The 25,197-nt window shown below is 38.1% G+C and overlaps 1 protein-coding gene across 1 annotated transcript in view; it reads left to right on the top strand.

The window, feature by feature from the left end:
- FAF1 (Fas associated factor 1) overlaps nt 1-25,197 on the top strand; it is a 147,874-nt gene that overhangs the window by 27,283 nt on the left and 95,394 nt on the right. Inside the window, exons 3-7 of the mRNA XM_071436706.1 lie at nt 4,483-4,529; nt 7,361-7,569; nt 10,629-10,720; nt 11,066-11,154; nt 20,189-20,294. Coding sequence (XP_071292807.1) covers nt 4,483-4,529; nt 7,361-7,569; nt 10,629-10,720; nt 11,066-11,154; nt 20,189-20,294 — 543 coding nt within the window. The remainder of the gene's footprint in view (nt 1-4,482; nt 4,530-7,360; nt 7,570-10,628; nt 10,721-11,065; nt 11,155-20,188; nt 20,295-25,197) is intronic.

Here is a 25,197-nt window from a genome sequence, read left to right as displayed (position 1 = left end):
TTTTGGTATTATATTCACTTAAATAATCAGAAAAATAAATCTAAGATTAAATGCTGAAAGAGTCAAAGATTAAAACAAGGTTTTATTTGTTTTGAGTATGAAACAACAAAATGCCTGTTTTTTTTGTTCTAATTTTAAATTCTGTCCTACAAGTGGCTAACACCTCTTCCTATCTTTGTCTCTGTTAATGTAGAAAACAGCATGGGGTAAACTTTCTGCATTTGTGATGTGAGAGAAATCATTTTTATATCGAGAAGATACTAAGTGTATAACAGGAAGGAGAGGCAAAATGAATTGTAAAGAGACAAAATGCAGAACTTTGGTTTTTTAGCTTGCCAGACGTGTTAAACTGAAAATAAAATCTGAGTTTGTAGCATCTGGAGGAGACTGTAGATTTTTGGAAGTCATAATAAATGAATCTTCTCATCAAAAAAGCTTTTACTGAGTTTCACGGAAATAATTAAATATGTGGTTTATGAGGCTATTGCCTTAAGTTGAATACATGACAAATTTACTAATGCTGTAAATCTGACTGTGTCAGAAAATTGGGGGGTTGGAAGAAAATGCCCCATGAGCAAGTTACTCCATTACAATTCCTTGTGACTTCCTGGAGCACTTGATGCCATTTGGTTGGACACCTTTGGGTTTTGGATCATTTACTGTGACAGTTCCCATTACCCTGTCTGGAGTTCTCATTTGTGTACTGTGTTTGTTTAGTGTAAACCTCCTCAGTTTTTACCTAAACAAATGTAAAGCTCTGCGAGGGTTTTGCTAAGTGGGCTCAAGTGGTCTCACTGGCTGAGTGCAGTCAAACCTCAGTAAGGCTTTTGGAATTCTCTGGGAGCAGCTTGTGCTGGTTGTGTTGAGCTGGTTTGGTTATTTATCCCAGTGAAACTCGTGCATCTCTCAGGTGTGCAGGTTATTTACATCTCTCCAGCCTCCTCCTCTGAAAGGATTGTTCCTCCAGCACTGTGCTGCTCCAACTTGCTTTCTCCTTCTGCTTATGGGTGTGTTTTATGGTGCCCTGCTTTGGAGAGTTGATCTTGCTTTGTGCTTTGTGAAACCTTTTGCTCTTCACTGGGGTGGAGCTTGCAAAGGAGAGATTTTCAGGGGTCTGTATCTGTCAGCCAAAACCATGGTGTGCTGTGGAGGTTGGGAAGGAGAGGGGAGGAACACGAGGTGGCCACTGAGGAAAAGCTCCCTCCTCACCCAGTGCAAAGCCTTTAACTGCTCTTTTGCTTGGGACTGCCTTTAACTCTAAATATCCCTTTTAAATTCTGGAAATTTAAAAACTACCTCCCATCTGTAGTTCGTGAAGAGGAAGGAACCCCTTGCCTCATTTGAATATTCAATCAGTGTATGTAGACTTCTGCTTTTAAATAATATGATTGGTAAATTCAGTCCATCTTCAAACTTTGTGAAAACCACTGAGTATTTACAGCTTGTGCTATCGAAAACCCCACATTATTCATGGGGCCCTGGGATGAGAGTCACTCTAAGATGTGCTTCATTATTTTTAAATGGTTAGCACTGGAAATTGTGTATTTTGAAGAAAGTCATTGATGTTGTTTCAATAGTTAATTAAGGAATGGTGGTTCTTGGTTTTCTTTCTACCACTGTTTTGTAGTCATAAAAGATAGTCACAATTAATCACAACTGACTAATCTGGTGAAGTTAATAATTCCCTTGAGGAAAAGTTTTCTAAATTTCAGTCTGCTTCACAGTGTTCTTCAGGTACCAAAATAATTTCAGAACACAGTGGATTTTTTATGTTGCCCAAACTGTTAATGAATTTGGTATCATTTCATTAACCCTGATGCTTTATTGTTCCCTATGTTTTTGGGAAACAAAAAGTTGGATTGAATATATTTCAATACTGTAACTTGGAAGTGTGCTGCTGAAAAAAACCCACCAAAAATATTGTTACTTTGAACCTTTTAATGGGCACTTATCAGTCCAGTGTTGTCACATTCTTGACATCCTTTTTGTTTAAAAAACCCCAGGATTCACAGTATTTTTATCAAGATAAACTGTGCTATTAGATGGTGGAGTCACAGGTGCTTGAGACTGGGAGTTGTTTCTTGATGTCTTTCTGGCCCAAAGCAGGTCCAATTAGGTCAGGTTATGCAGTACTTAATGAATTTTTAAATAAGCTGTTCCAATTCCTGGCTATATGATTGATATCCCTAAACAAAATGTATAAATCAAGAAGAGCCACATTCAATTTATAATTTAATGAAATAAACTGGGGGCCTGGTATTGTTTGAAGGTTGTCATCAAAACAGAAATTATTCTGTTTCAGGATGGGACAGTGTTATGGCAGAATTAGTGTATGGATAGTGCTGAGACACACCTAGGATTCTTGGCTTTGGGAAAAATCTTCTGAAATCCCTGTAATTTTCCATTTAAGGTGAACTTCACTGTTTAAATAGTGATAGCATTAGCGAGCTGTGGTACCCTGGATCCAGCAGTGTGAGAGCACAGAGTGCTGCTCCCCTGGCATCACTCTCAGCAGCAGGTTATTGGGAGCTGAAAGAGCTTTCTGATCCAGACATGGCTTCTTTATATCAGTAACCCATAAAGAGATTTAATGCACTGGTTATTAAAATTGTTTTGAGAGTAGCACACATTTTTAATGACTATAGATTAGCCACACAGGGTGGTTTTGGTGATCAAAGATCCCTGTTTGGAGAGACAAAAAAAATGGAATATCTTGAAATGTTTGCATAACCACAGAGATGTGAGCCTCTTTCAAAGGGGGCTGACACTGGGGAGGAACAGCCTGGAGCAGATCTTGCCTTAGTAACGTGTTCTTGTTTTAATTTTTTTTTTTATAGTCACAACCTTCTCCCAATGAAATTCTAAAGCAGATGGTTGTTCCTTTTTCTTTTTTTCTCTGCAGGGTCTACTTATAGCTGTCTTGTTAGAACATGGATATTTAATATTTATGCAGTATGTACATGTGCACTGCTACCATTTGCTGTCTACATTATTTTAGTCTTCCATCTTGCTTAACAAACAGTGTCTGGACTCTTCAGTTTTACAGTGTGGTTAATAGAGGTCTTTCCATCAAAAAAGCACATAATGCTTCTGCTGTTTTTTCTTATTCCTGTGCCCCTTAAATGTCATCAAGTTTACAAAACTGGGCATATATGAACAAGTGAGTTATTCAGTTTAAAAGAAAATAGCTTGAAGCCTCTATTGTATTTAACCCCTCTAACTAGGCTCAGAAGAAGTTTGAGCTGATTTAATCCTCTGAGACAGAGTTTTGACAGAAGTGTGAAAATTCCACATTGCTGTATTTCTTCACAGCTGAAGCAGCTTCTTTTCCCCAAGTAAAGAGAATTTTGTTGCACCAGCAGATCATTATTAGTGTAGGTTTTATGGTACAGACCCTGTGTTTGCTCTCTGTATCTTACAGATGCAAAATAAAGGATAATTTTGTCTCTCAGCCAACTTTATCTGTTGACTGACATGAATTAAATGTATATTGCTGAAGAGTATGGGAGGGAGAAGCCAATCCAGAAAAACCCAAATAAACCAAAACCTCCTACTCTTTCCTGGAGGTTTATTAGATGAACACCATCAAGAGCTGTGTATGACTGCAAAAACCACAAGGATGATAAATTAGACACGTTGTTAGAAAGAAACCACTGATTATTACCATGCACAGTGGATAAACTGATTTAAAACCTGATCTGGTGGGGAACTTTGTTTTCGCTGTAATTTGATACAGCCTCATGGGTTGTTGCTGTAGCTTATGGGTACCTCTGACCTTTTTCTTCTCTGCTTTTTAAATAATTATTAATGTAATATTTGTTTCTAAATGCAGGATAAATCTTATTGCAGTATCACAGTAACTTAGCTGAGTTCAGCAATAAAACATTATGACTTCATGTAGCCTTAACTATTAATAGAAATTTTAAAAAAGTCATGTTTATCTATTCAGAGAAACAGAAACCATAGCATTTAAATCTTGATTGCATCTATTTTTGTGTTTATTAAGCACTTACTTAAGCTACATTTTTTTTAATGTCAGTTTGTACAAATGGTGTTGATAGGTGATGACTGTCAGTAGCTCAGTCACAGGGTTTGACTTTGTCCTCCTGGAGTCCCAGGGAATCTGTGAACTGCTAAACATCAGTGTCCCCTTCTTCTCTGGGCACCAGACACTCACTCACCCACTGTTCTGGCCAGCAGGTCAGGTGTATCTGATGTATGAGGATGGATATTAGAAGTAGGTATGGTTCACATGGGCCAGGTTTTTATTTTATGTATTTATGTATTATGGTTCACATGGGTATGGTTTTTATTTTATGTAGATCCCGTAATGATAATATTGCTCACCAAGAATATTCACTGAATAGGGAGCATTTTAGGGCATGTTTTGAAGCAAACTAATCACTCTTCAAAACATATTATAAAAGTTCTGATGTATTTTTGTTCTGCGTGCTTGACTCAAAATTTGTTTTCTCTTTTCAGGCAGCTATAAATGGTGTTATACCACAAGAAAATGGCATTCTACAAAGGTAAGAACAGAGGACTGGAGTAGTACATGCAGGGAATGATGCTGGGTAACAGTTACTTTTTTTTTTTCCTTCCTGAATCCTAAGAAGATGACATAATTCTCCTTTTAAAGCTGTTTCTGGAGCCACAAATTCTATTCCTGGCAAAGCTGATTTAACATTCAGCTTTTCCCATACTGATAGAGGACTAGCTCAAACATCTGTTCAAAATAGTTAACTTTTATTTTATTTTCACTGGTGGTAGGGTCATTCTTTGCAGGGTTGTCTCTTTACAAAGACTGTGTTTTGGTATGCTTCTGGCTAAGTATTTCTTTTTCCTTATGCATTTATAAAGGTATTGATATTCCATGCTTCCCTATTTCTGGCCAAAACCATTTGTACTTGTTTTTTGTTTTTTTTTTTTAAATTGAATTACAGGCAGGAGAAACTGTGATAGATAAAGTAAAGTAAGGTTGTTCCCTTCTAAAAGTAGTTTTACTGATTTTCTTTCAGCTTCTGAATTAAATTTTGGCTTACACACTGATGCTTGGATATCTTGAACTCACTGAAATTTGATCTTTTAAGTGCTGATGAGGCAATTGAAAACAGCAGATCAGGAATTAAGCTACCTGAGAGAGGCAGTAAAACAGTGTTTAAAAATTTGTTCAGAAAAATACTTAATGTACTATTTAAAAAATTTCAATGAAATGAAATATGATACATAATATCATATACAGGTGTTTGACATCCCTGTCAGTACTTCCTAATTCAACAGAGTCAGGTTTTGATTTAGGATAAAACTAAATCTGCCCAGTAAAGTTACTAAACATATATTTACTGTAAGGCCTGTTTAGTCCATGTGAGATTAAGTCTTGATTGTGGAGCTCTCTTTCTGCATATAAGTTGTGACCTCCAGGCATTTCTATCCAAAATCCCAGAAAGTTTGATTGGGTAAAAGAAGCTGGGGAATAGTTAGAGTAGTTAATGCCTGTCTTCAATCACAAGGTGATTTAACTTACATTTTCTTTCACAGTAATTTAATAATTTTTAGAAATTATTAGATAGTCAAATGTGTTTCAAATGGGTATTTTTGTTCCTTTGTTTTTGTCTTGTTTTGTATTCTTGCAGTGGAAGTGGTTTAAAGGGAAGCTCAGAAGATTTAGAAACCTGCTTTCCAGTGGTTTTCAGATAAGGCTTATTTTACTGATGTGGGGCTTTTTATGTTCTATTAGAGGTTGTTGGTCAGATATGTAGGATGCCTTTTGTGGTGGAATCAAATAGAATTAATGCAACTGGACTTGAAGCAAGTTAATTTATTGAAGAGAAAAAAGTACACTTTGTTGTATAATTCAGTTGCTTGTTTTGTAATCCAGTCCTGAGAACTGGGATATTCATTGCTTCTTGGGTCTACTAACAGAATTGTTACTTAATTGTACTTAATTCATATTTGTCCACCAGGCTGAAGAAAGTAACATATCACTTGATATTTCTACTTTTTTAAATACTGAAAATTAGGCTGTTTCCTGTGCTCCTTAGAGCTCTGACGTGGGCCTTTGACTTTTGAGCCATAGGTCTGAGAGTGTGGGTCTTTGTAGCTGGGCATTCATCCTTCTGAGCATGCTGATGTGAGAAGTGAAGGAGCCCCTTGTTTTACAAGCATAACATGTTTTTCTGTTTCAAATGTGAAAGGCACAATGATGGGATTTGCAATAGCTGAGTACTGTTGCACTTCTGTGACATGCATGCCATCCACATTTGCACTTTCTAAAGTTGAGACCTCCTCTAAATGACAGATTTGACCTGCTCTAGGAAGCATTTCCACTGAGAATCTCATGGTATCTTAGAGAGCAGAAGGCATTTTTCAGATAAGTTCTGATAAGGAATGGAAATGAGACAAGTTATGTTGCAGCATTTCTGAAATCCACCATGAGATTCTGTAACTGCCCAGCATCTTCCTGGTAAGAACATCTGAAAGGCAACACCCCAGGCTTACCTGATGAAGTTTCTTGCCTTCCAAATTTGATTTCTGTACATCATAGGTTTTTTTGGGGGTTATTTTTGCATGGAGTAATATTCCTGAAATGTCACGTTTTATTACACTTGTTTCCAATCCCAGTTATGTGCTTCCTGTGGAGAGGCTCACTGAGGAAGATGAAGTGCTTCTGGGTAGTGAGGGTTTTCCAGTTTATTCTGACCTGTAATGCTGTGGGTATCCTTGAGTCAGGTATGGAGACATCCTTACATGAATCTCCAGGAGCCTTGGAGAATTTTGAACTTGAAGGCAAGCTAGAATTCAGCATTGCATTGCTGTTGTACTTCTAGGTGTTTTCTTTTTAAACACATGCTTCATTATCTTAATTTATTTAGCTTAAATGTGTATCTATTTTCATATCTGACTTGTTTTTTCACTAGTTTGGTGTGAGAAAATACCTATCTGTGTGCAGAATGTTGAGCTGTATTTCTTATTCTCATTTCCACTGGATACTAGCCCAATGATGTAGAAAGCTGGTCGTTGCCATGGTGCCAATTTTTATATGGCCACAACACTCCTGGAGCAAGAAACAACCCCTCTCCTCAAGATAATTCTGGTATTAGGTACATAGTGGATTTAAAATGTTTGTTTGTCACCAATGCTGATCTTCTATGGCGCTCCTGAGCCCTGAAAGGTTAAAATTGCTAATACAGAATTTATTTTTTCATTTTTAATAAGCATTTTTCTCAGATCCAACAGCAATGATTCAAGAGGTGTGTGCTGGACTGTAGTAAGTGAATAATACTGTCATTTTGCTTTCCTAACTTCTGGCTAGACATGCCAAGCTGTTCTGTTGACATCATCTCATTTGCCTGTGTTTCAGTGAGTACGGTGTAGAGACTTTGCATGGACCAGCGTACGGCCCCAGCAGCCACTCTGCTGCAGCTTCCTCAGCTCCTTCCTCCTCCTCAGCATTTCGCCATGTAGTGCCATCTAGACAAATAGTGGAAAGACAACCTCGAATGCTGGACTTCAGGGTTGAGTACAGAGACAGAAATGTGGATGTAGTACTTGAAGACAGCTCCACAGTTGGTAAGGATTTGTAAAAATGAAATGAAAGCTGCTGTCGTGAAACTGTTAAAAAAAAAAAACAAATGAAAAAGATTCAACCCCAAGAATCCAAGTCCTAAAGCAAAGCAGAACAAAATCTCCCAAAAAGAAAAAAAAAGAAAGATCCCCCCAAAAATGCAGCCTCCACAGCTACTAACCATTCTCAAATCTCTTTACAGCTTTAAAAAAGCAAAATTTCACTAATCCATGGTAAAGGTTAGTGATCTATCAAATATTTATTTTGAAATCTAGTTTTCTTATGAACTTGCTTCAGAAACAAAATGAAGATTAATAATTAAGTTGAGGCATGAAAATGTAATTTGGGATAGGATTACTGTAGATGCAAGCTATTAATAAGTGGATGATCTTGGCATTTCCTCTTTGAATCTGTATGGCATCTCTTTCTGCACAGGATTAGTGACAAGATTAGAGGAATTCTTCCTGGTGTGAGGAACATCATTGCATTCTTCATAGTTCAATTTTTATTTGACTCTTTCATTCAAATTAAGATTAATTCTATCAGTTTTATTGTCTTTCCCTAAAAATGATGCATTTTGAAGCAGTATTTTAGAAGTATGCTAGTGTTTCAGAGCATGTTATTTTTTACATTCCCCAAATTGGGAATTAATTTACTTCTGCTAAGGAAGAAAAGTATTTTCATATTTTATTTTTACAGAAGAGCTTATACAGATGCAAATAAGGAGATACGTGAAGGAATAGTTGATGAAAGCAATTTTCCGTGCTGCAGCCTTTTGTCTGGGATGAAATTTGGAAATTTTGAAACTTTTGATCCTGACTTGTCCTTTCAGCAATGGATTTGGTGTTGGGTGGCGCCACCTAGCGGTGATCGGTTTGAATTATCGATGGGTGCTCTCTGTTTTCCTTTGTGCTCAGTTACGCCCATGGAAATTGGACATCAAAATCTCATCAGCTCGGAATTTTTCAGCTGTGCTGCTTTGATTTTTCTTTTCTTATTGACTTCTTAATAGTTGGCTTTTACCTGAAAGCTGTAGGGCAGAAGGCAGTTTGTGTAAACTTCTGTATTTTGGGATATAAAGATGGAGGGCAGCCTTGTGTTTAAAGCCCTTGGAGAAGTGAGCAAGGCAAATTTTAGAACTTCAGCTGTGGACTTGAGGGAATAATAGCTTTTGCTTTTCTGGGGATCTGCTTGCTCATGAGAGGCTGCCCAGGAGGGCAGAGGAGCCCAAGAGAGCTGGTTGATCTTCAAGGACAATCTCTTCAAAGCACAGGAGCAGTTCCTCCCAACATGCAAGAGAAGCAAGCATGTCAGAAGGCCAGCACAGAAGAAAAAAGCATTTCTGGCTGAACTTAATTCAAAAACAAAGTAGCCAGAGCTGGAAAGTAGTGAAGGGCTGCCCAGCAGGAGCACAGAGAGGTGAAGGTTTGGAGTTTTGGAAGACCAAATCTCAGCTGAAGTTGAAACCACTGAGGGGTTAGAGGGGTTTCTGTAAGGACATCATCAGGAGAAGAATGGCTAAGGCAAATGTGAACCTGTGTTCAGTGGTGAGTGCTGAGCTTGGTCTGTGGGAAGATTATGAAGTAAATATTTCTGGAAGCACTTTTTGAGCATGGGAGAGAAAAGAAGGGATTTGGAACACCCAGCATGGATTTACTAAAGGCAAATTGTACCTAATCAGCATTATTTGCCTTTTACAATTTGATGACTGGCTCAGTTGACAAAGGGAGAGAGTGTCACTGTGGCTTTAGTTAGGCCTTTGATGTACTCTGCTGTTGTATTTTTATATCCATAATGTTAAGATAAAAAACTGATCAAAATAAATCTTAATCTGCTCAGAGAAGGTGCTGATATTCTGGAGGGCAGGGCTGCTGTTTAGTGGCTCCTGGACAGCCTGGAGAAATGGGCTGACAGGAGCCTCCTGGAGTTCCAAGAAAATAAAGTTGAAGTCCTGTATCTGGCATAGGATAACTCCATGTTATCCCCACCTGATACCTGGCTGAAGGCTGATGGGCTAGAAAACAATTTAAGAAAAGGGATCTTGGGTGCTTCAGCCATGAACTCTTGCAGTGAAGAAGACCTGCCATGTCCCAGGCTTTGTTGGCAAGAGTGTAGCAGGTGGATCTCAGGAAATCATTATTTCCCTCTATCCAGCTCTTGCCAGACTCCATCTGGAGCACTGTGTGGGGTTTGGAGGTGCTCACAAGAAGAAAGATGATGACATCCTGCAATAAGTCTGGTCAGGGCTCTGGAGCTCTGGGCTAACTGGAGGAGAGGCTCAGAGAAGGGGATTTGTCCAGCCTGGGGAGGAAAGGGAAAAGTTCAGAGCTGACCTCTGTCTGCAGCTGCCTGCTGGAGAAGATGGAGCCAAGCTTGACTTGGAGGTGCATGAGACACATCAAAAATTCACATTAAATAAAAGGGGTTTTTTTTTGTATTGTGAGAGTGGTGAAGACTGAAACTGGTTGGCCAGAAAAGTTGTCAGACTTCCATCCTGACATGTTCTAGAGCCAGTTGCACAAGTCATTGACTAAACTAGTTTAATTAGACCTTTGAGTTAGGCTTGAGTCACATGAGCTCCAGAGGTACCTTCCAGCCTGAGTTACTTTGTGACTGTAATAACTACAGGGGCAGAGGAGCATCAACATGTACAAAACATTGGAAAAGCTGTCAGAGCAGTCAGTGGCATGAACATTCCAGTTCCTTAGGTCTGGACTAATGCTAATGAAATTTGGTATCAGAAATATGCACCCTCTTTAAGTCTGGTGCTCCAGATAGCACACAGTTGTGTGTCTAATAAATATGGAATATAGAATTATCAGTATATATGTCCAAATCATCAAATCCTTGTGTGATTCTCCAATCATTCATGCTTTGTGATTATTTTTTTTAAACTTCATTTGTCCTTTACTGTTTGAAGAGTATGTTACAAGGGTAACTGGACTGAAAATTCTTCTCTTAGTAAATTTTTCCTTGCTCTTGTTTTCTAAGTTCAACTCACTGCTGTTTGAAATAAAGCAGTAAATGTGTGTATTTTATATACTTTCTTTGTTTTTCTCTCTAGGGGATATCAAACATATTCTAGAAAATGAACTTCAGATTCCTGCATCTAAAATGCTGTTAAAAGGGTGGAAGACTGGAGATGTAGATGATAGTGTAAGTTTTCAACTGTGTTTTCAGTTAACTGAATTCAGTTTCAAACTGAGCATCTGTGGGTGGGGATTACAATGCAAGAATTGTTAGTTTCAAACAGTGTCAGATGTCTTGGGTGGCACACAAAGAACTCTTAATCTAAAACATTGCAAAATAAAATCAGGACAAATCAGTTTGTCTTTGGTTTGTGTAGAATGTGGCCCACCTACAAAAATGATGTTTTAAAGTAACAAGAATTGTATCTTGAAACAAAATATTTGCTGATACTGTAAATACATACCTATGATCAAAAAAAAAGAAAAAGAGTCAGAATTGGTGAATGTTTTATATTTATTTTTCTCCCCTCAGACTGTTTTAAAAAGTCTACACTTGCCAAAAAATAATAGTCTTTATGTTCTAACACCTGACCTGCCTCCTCCTTCTTCAAGTCATTCTGGGTAAGTCTTTTGGCCATAAATTCTATTTGTATGGGTTTGGGTTGGTTTTTTTGGGATTTTTTTTTTTTTGGTTTTTTCTTTGTCTGTTTTGTTTTTGTGTGGGTTTTCTTTTTGTGTTTTTTTATGAAGCCACGTGTGTATTTGTAGGAATCTGCTGTCAGTAAATACAAAATGTTTTCACTACACTAGTGACTGTTGGGATGAAAAGAAGCTTGTTGGGGTTTTTAAAAGTTTGGTGGGGTACATAAACCTCTTAGGTACATACAGAATTTTACATCTCACAGATGTGATGACTTCAACAGAAATCTAGTCCCTGTGAAAATGAGAGCTGGCCTTGCATAAGTTGCTGCTTTATGTTGGTCCATTTAATGTATCTTATAAATCTGTATAAATCATTCCCATCTGATGAAAGTTTTCTTTATGAAATGTTTGTTACATTATTTTATCTTGTACTTTAAAAATGTATGTAGATGGGCTGAATAATTAATTAATGTAAATTAATTATTGATTAATAGTTAATTAGAATTTATTTCCTTGACTTGAGAAGGGTATATTTTATTACTGTTTTGAACACTCAAGAAGTAAGCAGTGAGTGTTGATATGTCACAGAATCATCAAAGCTGCAAGAGACTTTCAAGATTATCTAGTTCAACCCACCATAGCCACCTCTAAACATATCCCAGGTGCCACATCCAGGCATCTCTTGAACACTTCCTGACTTCACCACATCCCTGAGCAACTTAATCCTGTGCTTAACCACTCTTTCAGGGAAAGATGTTTTTCTAATACCTAATCTGAATTTGCTGTGGTGCAATTTAAGGCCGTTTCCTCTCATCCTTCCACCTGGGACATGGCAGTGGAGACAGACTCATTTTTTTGAGGAGTTTGGAGAGTGAGAAGGTCACCTCTGAGCTGAAGGCTTTCTCCAGGCTGAGCACCCTGGGCTCCCTCAGTCACCTCAGGACTTTCCTCCCCAGCTCCATTCCCGTCTCTGGCCCTGCTCCAGCCCCTCCGTGTCCTTCCAGAGCTGAGGGGCCCAGAGCTGGGCACAGCGCCCGAGGTGAGGCCTCAGCAGCACAGGGGACAGTCCCTGCCCTGGTCCTGCACCATACCTGCTGAAATCCAGGTGCCACTGGCCCTCCTGCTGAAATCCAGCTGCCACTGGCCCTCCTGCTGAAATCCAAGTGTCACTGGCCCTCCTGCTAAAATAAAATCCAGGTGCCACTGGCCCTCCTGCTGAAATCCAGGTGCCACTGGCCCTCCTGCTAAAATAAAATCCAGCTGCCACTGGCCCTCCTGCTGAAATCCAGTGCCATTGACCTTCCTGCTGAAATCCAGGTGCCACTGGCCCTCCTGCTAAAATAAAATCCAGCTGCCACTGGCCCTCCTGCTGAAATCCAGGTGCCATTGGCCCTCCTGCTGAAATCCAGGTGCCACTGGCCCTCCTGCTAAAATAAAATCCAGCTGCCACTGGCCCTCCTGCTGAAATCCAGGTGTCACTGGCCTTCCTGCTAAAATAAAATCGAGGTGTCACTGGCCCTCCTGCTAAAATCCAGGTGTCACTGGCCTTCCTGCTAAAATAAAATCCAGGTGCCATTGGCCTTCCTGCTGAAATCCAGCTGCCACTGGCCTTCCTGCTGAAATCCAGGTGCCATTGACCTTCCTGCTAAAATCCAGGTGTCACTGGCCCTCCTGCTGAAATCCAGGTGCCACTGGCCCTCCTGCTAAAATAAAATCCAGGTGCCACTGGCCCTCCTGCTGAAATCCAGGTGCCACTGGCCCTCCTGCTAAAATCCAGGTGCCACTGGCCTTCCTGCTGAAATCCAGGTGCCACTGGCCCTCCTGCTGAAATCCAGGTGCCATTGACCTTCCTGCTAAAATCCAGGTGCCCCTGGCCCTCCTGCTAAAATAAAATCCAGGTGCCCCTGGCCCTCCTGCTAAAATAAAATCCAGGTGCCCCTGGCCCTCCTGGCCACCTGGCCACCCCTGGCTCGTGTTCAGCCCCTGGCCAGCAGCACCCCCAGGTCTCTTTCTGCTGTCAGGGAATATTGCGAAGGTTTGAAAATGAAATGATGTTCTATGGTAAACACTCTTTTAACGTAATTAGCAATTTTCTTCTGTGTGTTTCCCTTTCCCGAAGGCAGCCCTGTATGTGGTGTTTCCCAGGAAAATGGGAATTTTCCTCGGTAGCCGCTAGAGGGTGCGAGGGAATTGAGCCTGCCAAGGGAGCTGCTCCGGAGCGGCGAGCTCGGGGATGCCTTTTGAATGGGGAAAAATGCACGGATTTCAGCTGGTCCGGAGAGGGAGTTGGCTTTCTGCCCTTGTAGGTGATAGGAGAATATTCTGCTGGTGAGAGGAATTCTTGGAGAGTCAACAGAAATTTGTAGCTGCCTTCCTAAGGACTGAAAGTACTTTGTATAGAGTACTAAAAGGTACTTGTGCACATTAGCGTGTAGTCTGTGGAGGAATTAAGAATGCTGCTATGAATTATAAAAGTAATAATTATAAGAAAAGGAGCATTAAGAGAGGGAAGAGTAGCACTGGAACAGAGGGTGGTGTACAAGAACTGTATGTGGAAACAGGAGCTGTATTTGTGTGTGACGAAAATAAGCCATTGTACCTTGGCAGATATTTGAAGAACAGTGAAAAGACACTACAGCTGCTAATTGTTCCATTTCCAATTCCAAAATTTTCTACCCAGGTATTGCTGTATATTGTAGTTTGCATGTTCTAATTCTGGAGAGAAAATTGGAGTCTGAAGAGAGTTGTTTATTGCAACTGCAGTAAAGTATATAACAACAAACTGTTTAAAAACAGTTCTTAGCCTTTTTTATTGGATTAATGGTTTTAAAGAACTTTACTTGACAGTAAAATCAAAGTAGTTGTTACCTTTTATAGTTTATATTTGTTTCATAGTGGAGATTAGTTCTGGATATTTTTAAGATAAAAGTTGGTAGCTTTGGGACAGCAAATGGTGTCTAATTAGTGGCTATTTAAACACGGATAATTTGAAGGCTAGATCATCTTCCTGAAGTCATAAATTCTAGATGAAAGGGGAGGCTTGCCTCCAATTAAAGCATCAATGCAGATCAAAACACATCTAATTGAAGCAATGTACCAAACCCAGTTACACTGTTTACTGCCTACTGTTAGGTCAGTTATTATTCAGATTAGTTTGTTACCCACAATTTTTGAAAGCGTCATGCTCACATCTATTATTAATGGATGTTGAGGAACTTTGCCTCTTGCTCTGGGAGTTCATCTGTTGTTTTCTTCAAATGCCTTCTGTTTTGAACTAGAGATAAATAGTCGTGGTTTGAATATCTCCAGAAAGTGATATTTGAAAAGCCTGAGATTCCAGTATGTGATATTTTATCTATATGCCCTTCTTAAAAGGAACAGTCTGGCCTCAGCTGTGTAAGATCCAGTTTTTGTCTGTTCTTTATAGTGAGACAGAACAGTGTCTGAAACATCCTATTCCAACATATTGGTATGAAGGCATTGAAGTTTATTGTGACAGACTGAATGGGCTTAACCCAGAACTGACTGAAAACCAGCATCTAAATGTAATGGCAAAGTGATCCTGCCTTTTAAACAAACAAAAATCTCCTGGGGTATCTTTGTTCATCAGTGGCCTACCTAAAGTTTTTACAGGTAATAGAAACCCAGTGAATTACTACTGCATGCTAGTAAATTGAGGTGGAAAGATTAAATTTAAATGTCAAATACCACATGTATTGTTCCACCCTGCTACCACAATTTCAGCTGGCAAAGCCATACTTATCCATGCACCATATCCAGAACAATAACCATGTGTTCTGTGAGCTGTGGACATAATGAAATCTGATTTCTAGTGAATTCCTGCCTCATCCCAGCAGCTGCAGTAAATCAGCCTTCTCCTTCCATACTTCCCATCATCTCACCTACCTCTGATGCTGCCTCCAGTTGTGTATTTTGTAGGATCTGTGTAATATTTTGTAGCATTTGTGTAATATTTTTCCCCTTGCACAGAGTATCAGCCTGTCCTGCATCTGTTCTCCAGCTCACAGTCAGGTAGTACCAAAGGAAAGGAGAAATCATGTCCTGTGGGTAGTTCTGAGATCACTGGCCAGGGGTCACCTGGATGAATATATAAAATACTGCACTTTTAATGCAGCCTTTTGTTGAGGTGGGTGGTAATTTGGGTCCCCTTCCTCCTCCTGGCTGTTGATTTACACCTGGTATTTGAGACCTTTCTAACACTCTGAGACCTCCTTAAAACCAGTGGCTATGTTCAAAAGTTACCAGGTGGGAGCAGAATTTACCAGGCGGGTGGAGAAGAACACGATTTCCCTTGGAAAGCAATCCTGAAAGGAAAGATGCCAAAGAATGTCCATCATTCAGCATCCATGGGGTAGATCCCTTGCACCAGCTTTGTCAGATTAGACTAATCCCTTCCTCAGCAATTCCTTCCCTTTGTTGCCTTGGATGCTTCTTGAAGGCTGAGAATACTCAGTTGAGGAAATAGCTTTAGGAGAATGCAAGAGGGAAGATGAAAAGTGTGAGCTTGGGAGTCTGGCCATGGAGCTGGATCATCCAGATCATCTCTCCTTTCTATCCTGTGTGTTCTGGGAGATATTTTTTATCATTTTTTGTTGCTGTTGTCATTATAATGGATATAATGTATTTTATACTTCCCTTGCTAAATAGCTGAAAGTCAAAGATACTTTATTATACTTGATGAATCACTGGAAAGTTGAAAAGCATTAAAACCCCAGGTGCATACCATGGAGATTATTAGAAATAATGCAATTTTGCTAAGTGATTGTAACTTGTTTAACAAGTGTAATCATCTGTGTGGAAAAGAAAAAACCCACAGATGCCTTTTTTCAAGCAATAGGTCCATATCTTGCTGAATGCCTCTGCTTTAGATGATTGCAGAGCAGTGGTGGTGATGTGGTGTCTTGTTGTACGTTATCAACTGTAGCAGAGTGTTAATTAAGAACGATGTAACCTGCAACTCCAATTATTAGTCCTGTCTGTTTAGCTGGACAGGAGCAGTGCCTTGCTTTAGTTACTTTGAAAGCTTCCATAAGAATGGTAAGATTAATGTTTTATTTTCCCATCTGTTCATGAGACAGTTTAAAAATCCTGAAGTTTAAAATGAAATAGAATGTAAACAAAAGGGCTTCTGCTCATTTACATGTTAGCCAGATTTGCTAACTGATTGCTGTTTGAACCTAATCTACCACCTCCTGCTGCATTAGCTACAACAAACATTACATTTACATACTGATTTCTTATTTTGTTTTAATGTAAATAATCTGTAATTACAGTAAATTTGGACTTCTGTTGACATGAGCTTATATAAATCTGTAAGTTTAAAATGGAAATGTTAATTACCTTGTGTCATACCTGTTTATATAAAAATCAGAGGTTTTGGGGGAAATCTCTGTGTGACTGAGAAAGATATTGCCTCGTGGGAAATACTGAGTGTATTTCATAAAAATACAAGGAATGAAAAGGACCATTTACATATTATTGATTAAGGATTTACTTATAGTATCAAATTCTAAAATATTACTAAAATTTCCAAGAAAAATGCTGTTGAAAAGCAAAGTATTATAAAAAAAAAAGAGCATTGATGTCATACTTAACAGCAGATAGAATCAATCTGTTTTTCATATCCAAGTCTCTTGCTAGAACTGGTCAGAGCAATGACTGTGCTCTGATCTGTTTTCTTTTGTGTGTTCTTGGACTTCTTTTTTGGGTGTAGGCAGGGTACCTCAGTTGGAGGATTGGTGCCCAAAAATACAGATTCCCTTGCCTCTTGTGCTGCGCAGTGAGTGCAGAATCATTCAGCTGAGGTAGAAAGGTTGTAATGGTGTATGTCACCTATCAGCAAATGCTCTTCAAAGCTGGGGTTTGCAGTTGGGAAAAAATGTTCTGGTAAGAGTGGCCTACTTTAGTCCTCTTTCCAGAATTAAGTTTTCTTTTTCCACTAATTAATTCTCAGATTAATTGTATTCTCTTAGCACTGGTGGCAACAAAGAAAAAGAAGGAAAAAAAATCTGTCTTGTCTTTAATGGGACCTACAGTTTGACCCTGATTTTTTTTGCCCTTTTAATATAGCTATTTCATTTGGGAAATTGTAGTGAACTGTAACATTTGTAGGAAAATTAAAAAACTGCAAACACTGAGGCCAAAATTTTAGAGATGTTCCTTATAATCCAAGTCAATCTTCTCAATATATTTATGTGGACCTAAAGAGAAATAGAAATAAGCTTCATCTTACTGCCAGTTAGAAGTTTCCTATAAATATTTTCACCTTGTAAAATTCATCATTACCTTAATGGCTGAAATACAATTTTTGGGCAAGGTGTATTTTGGTCCAAGTAATTTGAAGTAATCTGCATCCCCCTTTGCTGGAGGAAATGATTATGGGAGAGCCAGAGATCTCTGGCTGTGTGTTCACATCAACCCCATCCCATACAGGAGGGTGGGCACCATTGCTGGCATCAGTGACCCATCAATTGTGCCATCAATTCCTCTTCCCTCTTTCTTGAGGACACTGTCCAAGCTTTACAGCTGTCATGTGGGATTTTGATGTAGGAGCTCCAAGAACTGGAGCAGTTGACCAGTGCATTTCTGTGTAAGCACAAGTAATGTTCTTCAGTTTGTTATTTTTCTGAAGAAAAAGTGAACAATTAACCATGCACTGCATTTGCTGACACTTTCAAACCTAGTTTCTCCTCAATTTTTTTCAGTTTTTTTTTTTTTAGCCAGCTTAATTTTCAGCCTCTTTTTCACTCTGTTTGTCAATGAATATGTGCTGAGAATTTGCTTGTTAACAACATTCAGCTTGTGTTGCTTAGAAATCCCAAAAGTAGAGGTGTCAAAATTGTTAGTTCAAAAATTAAAGCTTTTAATTTTTAGGCGCTTCATTTAAATTTGTTTGAAGAGTATTTTTTCCTTTCTAAAATATTTCCTGCTCTCACAAGTGGAAAACTTTTCCTATGAGTGGATGCTTTTTATTAGCAAGCTGTAATTTGAGTTGTACTGAAGTGAGGGGATCATGAATAACTGGAGAGACTGAGGGTTTGATCAGACTGGCCTGTTTATTCTATGTTTATATCAAATACAGAATGAAAACATGAGTCATATTATCAGTTAGCATCTGCAGATTTTCAGATAGAGTCAAAATAAGCTATAACAGAACCTTGTGTGAGTCTGTATGGAATCCAGAGCCACTCACATATGCAGTAATTAATGTTTTCAGAGCAATTAAATATGTCATTTGCCTCCAGTATTTGCTGAAAACAAATAAAAAATCAGAATCTGAAAAAGCACAGCAGGATATTTTAGTTGCTACTGAACATTTGCCAATAGAAAATATGGTTATGGGGATGCAAAACTTACTAACAATCAAATTAGAATTACCTTTGAAAATAGGCTTACAACTTTTCAGGACTCTTTTTATTTTTCCCCCCTCTTTTGAGGGACTGTTAGGTATTAAAAGAATTGTTAGGCCTTTTGTTGAAAATCTTGTGAAAGTACAGAAAACTACATGTTCAGCATCAATGACTCCTGTTACATTTGTAGTGTCTCTCATGCACATGATCATACTTAGCATTGGCAATGGGTTATATTTATTTTCTGTATTGGAAAACCATTAAAGACAAGAAATAGCACTTCATGATTTTGTTTTGTAGTATGTGATTATTGAGATGTGACTGGAACCAAATTAGGTTTCCCAGTGAAGATATTTTTGTAAGCTAAATATCCCTGAGATGTTCAAGCAAATTGTGTATCTCTTGCTAAAGCATCCAGTGAGTACTGTATGAGTTCCTTCCCATCTGAGCAGCAAACCAGCAGATCAGTAATTCCAGAAGGAGCTAAAACTGACAAATCAGGTCTCAAATGATGGAGGAGTCTTTCTTGTCTTCTTGTCTCATAAGATACAGCTGTGCTGGTCTGCGTTCAGAATTTGTCCTTTAGTGCTAAGAGGAATGCCTTGTTGAAGTGTCATGGAATAGTGAAGATGTGAAGGAAAAAAACCACATCTGTCATTCTTTTAAGTGTATGTGATAAGAAAAAAAAATAATTGAATAGGCACAATTAAATTTCATATGCCACTGAATAAGTCAAGTCTGCACAAATATTGTTTAGAAACCCAAGGTGTGGTGCAGTGTTGCTGCAGTTTTGTAGCATGTGCAAGATTGCACACAGCCATAATTGCCATGTCTGTAACAGAACTCCTACATTCTGCTTTGAAAAGTAGTTAGCTGCATAATTTTGTACCTAATTAAGCAATCAGGATGCCTTTTTAATATCCAGAAGTTTTACTACCAGGAAAATCAGAAAAAACCCCTCAAGTTTATTACAACATGAAAATATGGTTGCCCTGTTTAAACTGTATCTTAAGATTTTTTTTAAATTTAATTTTTATTTCTGTTTTTATTTTTATTAAAACCCTCTGTGAATGTACATTTAAAACAATGAGAGCAGAACTAAATGTTCATTACCTACACGAGAAATTTTGCTGTGGTTACTTTTCCAGTTCTAATTAGCTGGGTTTGTGTGCTTTAAATGAATCTAAGCAGAAGAATTTCCATTTGGTTTCTGCTTCAGGTAACCCTTGAGAAGCAAGAGCATGCTTTGCCTTATTCTATTTACCATCAGTTCTTAATGTGCATCATAGCTTGATATTTGGTCTGGCCATCAATATGCTGACAAGCCTATTATTAATGGCATTAGGAGTGCTAAATACACCTGATGTTTGTGAAGATAATGGGACTCTCTCCATTTTGAAAATACTTAACATTAGATGAGCTTTAAAGGCTGCAGTCACCTTATTAAGGAAGGAGTTCAGGAATGGCCTTTGGTCATTCTCAGCATGCTTCCTTGCATTTAAGAGTGAAAAGAGAGATGATAATGTTGTGCCTGGACTTGTCCATGCAGAGTTTAGGGTACCCTGGGGTTTCTGCATCTGACTGTAAAACAAGCTATAACATGCTTATCCCTGATTTTCCTGTTTTTCTTTCAACCATTTCAGGGCCCTGCAGGAGTCATTAAATCAAAACTTCATGCTGATTGTCACCCATCGAGAAGTCCAGCGGGAGTACAACCTCAACTTCTCAGGAAGCAGTACCATTCAGGAGGTGAGTGCTGTTTCACAGCTGAAGAATAAATGTAGCTCATTATAGCTAATGCCCGCTCTCTTAAAGGGGGTTTGCACAGTCCTGATGGATATTCCTGTATTTTATTAGTCTTTTTTATTTTCATCAGCTGGATCATCAAGATTTGATTAAAGAATTCAGTTATAAAAAAGGTGTTCTATTAAATTATACAGAAAGGATGTTTCTTTTTGTATTGTAGTAGCAAAATACACAAACAGTTGTGTATACACAAACAGTTTATTGAGTTATTCAAATTTCATTTTACTTGAAACCCCTTGAAGCTCCCTCTGTCTTCCCTTCTTTTAACCAGCTCTGTCTCCATTGTGTGGGCACCTCAGCCCCTGTGCTGGTTGCTGTTGGGGTGCTGTAATTCTTACTGGCCTGGTATTTGTGTGAAATGGACGTTGCTGCCGTTCTGTGGAACGGCCAGCAAGGGGTGATATTGGAGAGAACTTCGGCAGAATTAAGTCCTAAAGGAACAAATATCTCTGATGTGACTCTGGACTCTCTGAATTCAGAATAAGCAATCCCTTGCATATTTTTAAAACTCCTTTCCAAGCCCAAAGGTTGTTGTCTAGTGCTCCATGGTGTATCTAATGCCAGATGTTGTGGATGTTATTTTCCATATAACCCACTGCCTTCTGGAAACTTGACAAACAACCTAGAAATGTGAATCTTCAGAATTCACATTACAAAATATTAAGATTAAATGTTTGCTTTTCAAATTAAATGTATGTTTGCTATTATTGGTCTGACACTTCTCTCAGTCTTTTAGGGTTGAACGGATTTTATTGAAGTTTTTTGTGTTGCATGCTGACATGGTAGACAGAATTAATTTAAGTTCTGTAATATTAACTATGGGAGTAGTATCCCATACAACAATGAAAAATGATCACTAACTGTTTTCATTGTGAATCCTGTTATTCTTAAGATCTAGATCTATTCTTAAGATCTTAAGATCTATTTCTTATGTTTAGATCTACTATAGTAAGTTCTGTTTTGCTTTTCCTGGTAATACAAATACACATACTTGAAGCAGTTTGACTTTTGAAGGGCTGAGCTTTGACTCTCTATAATTATAAAGAATTTGAACGTGTTAATGGAAATAAATCATCCAAATATGTGGTTTTAATTTTAAAATGGTGAGATTCTAAAAGAAAACACATACATATATATTGTCTGCTTGGTCTGTTATCAATGCTGTATCATTTACTTTGCTGGTGGGTCTTACCTGGCTTAAAGGAACCAGAAAGCAGTGACAGGGGGATCTAAGCTGCCTTTCCATGCACTGAAGTTTTCTTGTTTGTTGGTAATGGCAGGTTACAGTCATCAGGTTGCAGTAGGAAATAAACATAATTTAAAAGTTAATTATGATTTTTCCCTTAAACAACCAAAATAAAAACCCTATCACCACATAACCAGCATGAGCAGAAAACCTTTCTTTGCCTTTCTTGTATCTGAGTGTCACACTCAATAGAGTGTATAAAATTGTGAAGGGGCTGAAATGAAAGGAGCTCCCTGGCCCTTGTTGTGCAGCTGATGCTGAACAGGTGAACTGTGCAAAGGCTCCTGGAAATCTCTGGAGATTTTGCTGAGGTAAAAGGGTTGCTGAACATTTGTCTAATTATAGAAAACAAGCACTGTTTTGAATGTTAACTCCCTAATGGCTTCTTAATTTAATTTTTTTTTCTTTTAGCACAGAGTAATCATTGTAACAAATCTAGGCAGTCCTTGTGGTTTGGAGGAATCAGTGGTATCTTTCCTCATCTCCTTTGTCTCTGTCCTCTCCAGGGACTGTTAGATTTTTTTTTCCTCTTCACTCTCTTGTTCACACTTGAACAAATTAATAGTTTACTTTCCTCCTGGTGTATTTTTGTAACGGTGGAGAAGCTCAGTGATGCAGTTGCCAACCACAAGAGGGCAGGAAGGACTATTCAATTATTACCTAAAAATGCTGCTCAGTGTTTTCAAATTAGCTTCTGGTATATTAACAAAAAGGACTATAATGGCCAAGTTATTGTTTGATTTACAGATAATTGGCATATTGCAGGGAGGAGACTTAATTTCACCCTTTTAAATTAAACAGGGAGATTTAAAAAGACATAAAATATTCATTAATGTTCAGTGATTATAAAGCAGTGGCATATATTTATTCTACCTTTATTACTGTTTCGATGGGAAAATACAGCAAATATTTCAGAAATCGACTTGGCCATACTGACAAGTTGAAATGTTTAAGCAGTGTTAATGCAATCTACTCACACGCCATATCCTATGCAGAAAGATTCAAAATGACTACATCAATTATTAAAAGAAATATTTAAGATTCTAGAAATGTTCTACTTCTTGCCACAGTTGGGTGCAACTGTCTCTCAAGGGCTACTGGTGCAGTGTGTTGTTGTTATTAGTACTTTGAATTTTAAGGAATAGGTATTTTTCCCAAGGGTCTCAAAAACCCCCCAAACTTGCACCAAAAACTCAACCCCACCACCCTTTCAGAAGGCAGAAATGTTTTGCAGTGCATTAAATGCAAAACCCAGTGAGCTCACAACTGTGCTTTCCTAAACTACTATTTCTGCAGTTCTCTTTTGTTTTTATTGTTTAGGATGCATGTTTAATAGTAAATGATATTTGGATGAATTGTTTTCTCAAAGAAATCACGGTGTTTAATGGGGAAACCATGTGACAAAAAATTAGCTGAGAGAAGCCTGGTGCCGTTGTGCTCATGTCTGCTTCCAAAATTGATTGCATATTACTTTAACAGTTGGATTTTGGAGGGTACTTGAAAATCCCTTTGTTTTATTTTTTAACATTCTTTGCCAAAATATCTAACTCTTTACGTATTAAGATCTGTTTTGTCATCTTAAAAAATATAAGTTGCATTCAGTTATATTGTTTTGTGATCATGAACTTATACAGAATCTTTGGAAATGAAATAAAAAAATAAATGGAACTTCTCAAAAATTCTGTATATTCAATTTAAATTTTTTTTTTAGTTGGGCAGGGGAGTAGTTAACTTGGAAAGTTAATAATAACATGATGGTCTAAATTGCAAGGTAATCTGTGTCACAGGTTTCTGTCATCCGTTTGTTCTTGTAAAATTGCAGGATTAAATTAATTCTGGGCAGATACTGTTCTGGGAAATATCATGGTTAGTTTTTTCCATGATCTGCATTTTAAATTGGAAATTGGTAGGTTTTATGCTGGTTAGGAGACTGTTAATGAATACATTTCCAGTGTATTACATGGTTATATAAAGACAATTTGACAAATTGAACTCCTAATACAAGACTAAAATGAGTTTTCTGTCTGAAGACTTGTTCTTTATTCTGCAACAATAATTTATAGAGGCTGTTTGAAATTGGAGAGATTTTTTAACTTCAGGTTTGAGAAGCTCTGTGCTAAATTATTACAGGGCATTGCCACATTAAAAATAATTTCTGTCTATACTTACCAGCTTGTTCCATTTAGAAATGAACATTTCTACTATTTTTCATTTTTGTATGTTGTAGTTTTATTATTTTACAGAAATGAAGGAAAGCCTTCTTCAGAACGGGGAATATTTAAAACTGTGTTAAAAGCAAGTTTGTGTTCTGATCCTGGAGCAGACAAACTAAGTCATGAAAAACTTAATGGGCTTGAGTTCTTGTCACAATAATGTGCTCTACACTTTTTGTTTTAATCAGTGACACAGAAAAAAAAAATCAAACATTTTTAACAAACTGGATTGCTCCATTAAAAACAAGGACTTTACATTTGTCTATTTTACTCATTTGATACAGATTTTGAAGCCTTTTTGTGATTCCTACCTGCAGGATTGCAAAAATATCCAGTGTAGACAAGCTGTGGCTGCTAAAGGGTGGATGAGTTAAATATGCAGAACGCTCAGTCCCCTCACAGATTGGTGATCTTAGTTTGTAACTGCTGGAAATTCCAGTTGAGAATACTATGTAAAGCAAGTAGTGGGCACTAGAATTCTTGGTAGAACATAAAATCTGCGCAAACAATGCAGAGAAGATGGGTTTTTAAATACTGGCTGCCTCTGCATAACTGCCTCTGATTTTTATTCCCTTCCTTTAGCCAATAACTTAAGCAGGGCTGCCTGCTCAGCATCCCTGTCACCTGTGCTAGGTAATATATTTGTTCTCTGCTCCCCACAGACTCGCTGGCTAAGGTGGAATATGGAAAGCAATGTATCCAATAGCCCTCCAGGCAGGAGGAGGAACTATTTGTGCACACAACTGCCTGGGCTGAGATAAACTGTAAATTCTCTTTTGACAGACCCCAATCACATCCTTTGTGATGAATTTCTTTAAACTTTTTTCGTGAGTGGATGAATGTTAAGCAAGATGCAAAATCACCACTATAAACATGCAGGCAGAAGCCTCGTTTAAACGGCCTTAGTAAATGTAATATATAAATATAGGTAAGCTGAGAAATTACCTGCAGCAGGCAGAAAAATAATCTGGCTGAAGGTCTTGTACCTTTTTCAGATCTGTTTTTTTGTGTCTGAACAAAATATTTTCAAGACAGTTGTTGGTGAGTGAGATCATTCAAAGTAAACGTCAGACACTGGCACGGAGACATGAAATGCATGGATAAATAATGTTACTCTTTTTAATGCTGTAGCTACATAATTACAATAAAACACATTTACCAGAAATAGACATACCCAAATAGGGTACATATATTAATAATTTCAGAAACAGTTGTTTTGTGTTGGACATTTTGTGCTTGCTTTAAAATTGTTGAAAACTGCTGTTGTAGTGAAAATCAGTAACTAGCACTTTTTGGATTTAATAGGAGTTGCACAAACGTTCTATTGTTCAAATAACTCCTAGTATCAGAGAAACTATTAAAATACATTGCTACACTCATTGTACTC

Source organism: Agelaius tricolor, unplaced genomic scaffold (assembly GCF_023055355.1).
Source record: "Agelaius tricolor isolate 1412-34295 unplaced genomic scaffold, bAgeTri1.0.p SCAF_11, whole genome shotgun sequence".
Classification (NCBI taxonomy): domain Eukaryota; kingdom Metazoa; phylum Chordata; class Aves; order Passeriformes; family Icteridae; genus Agelaius; species Agelaius tricolor.
The sequence above is the reverse complement of the archived record's forward strand: the minus strand, read 5'-3'. Positions and strand labels throughout refer to the sequence as shown.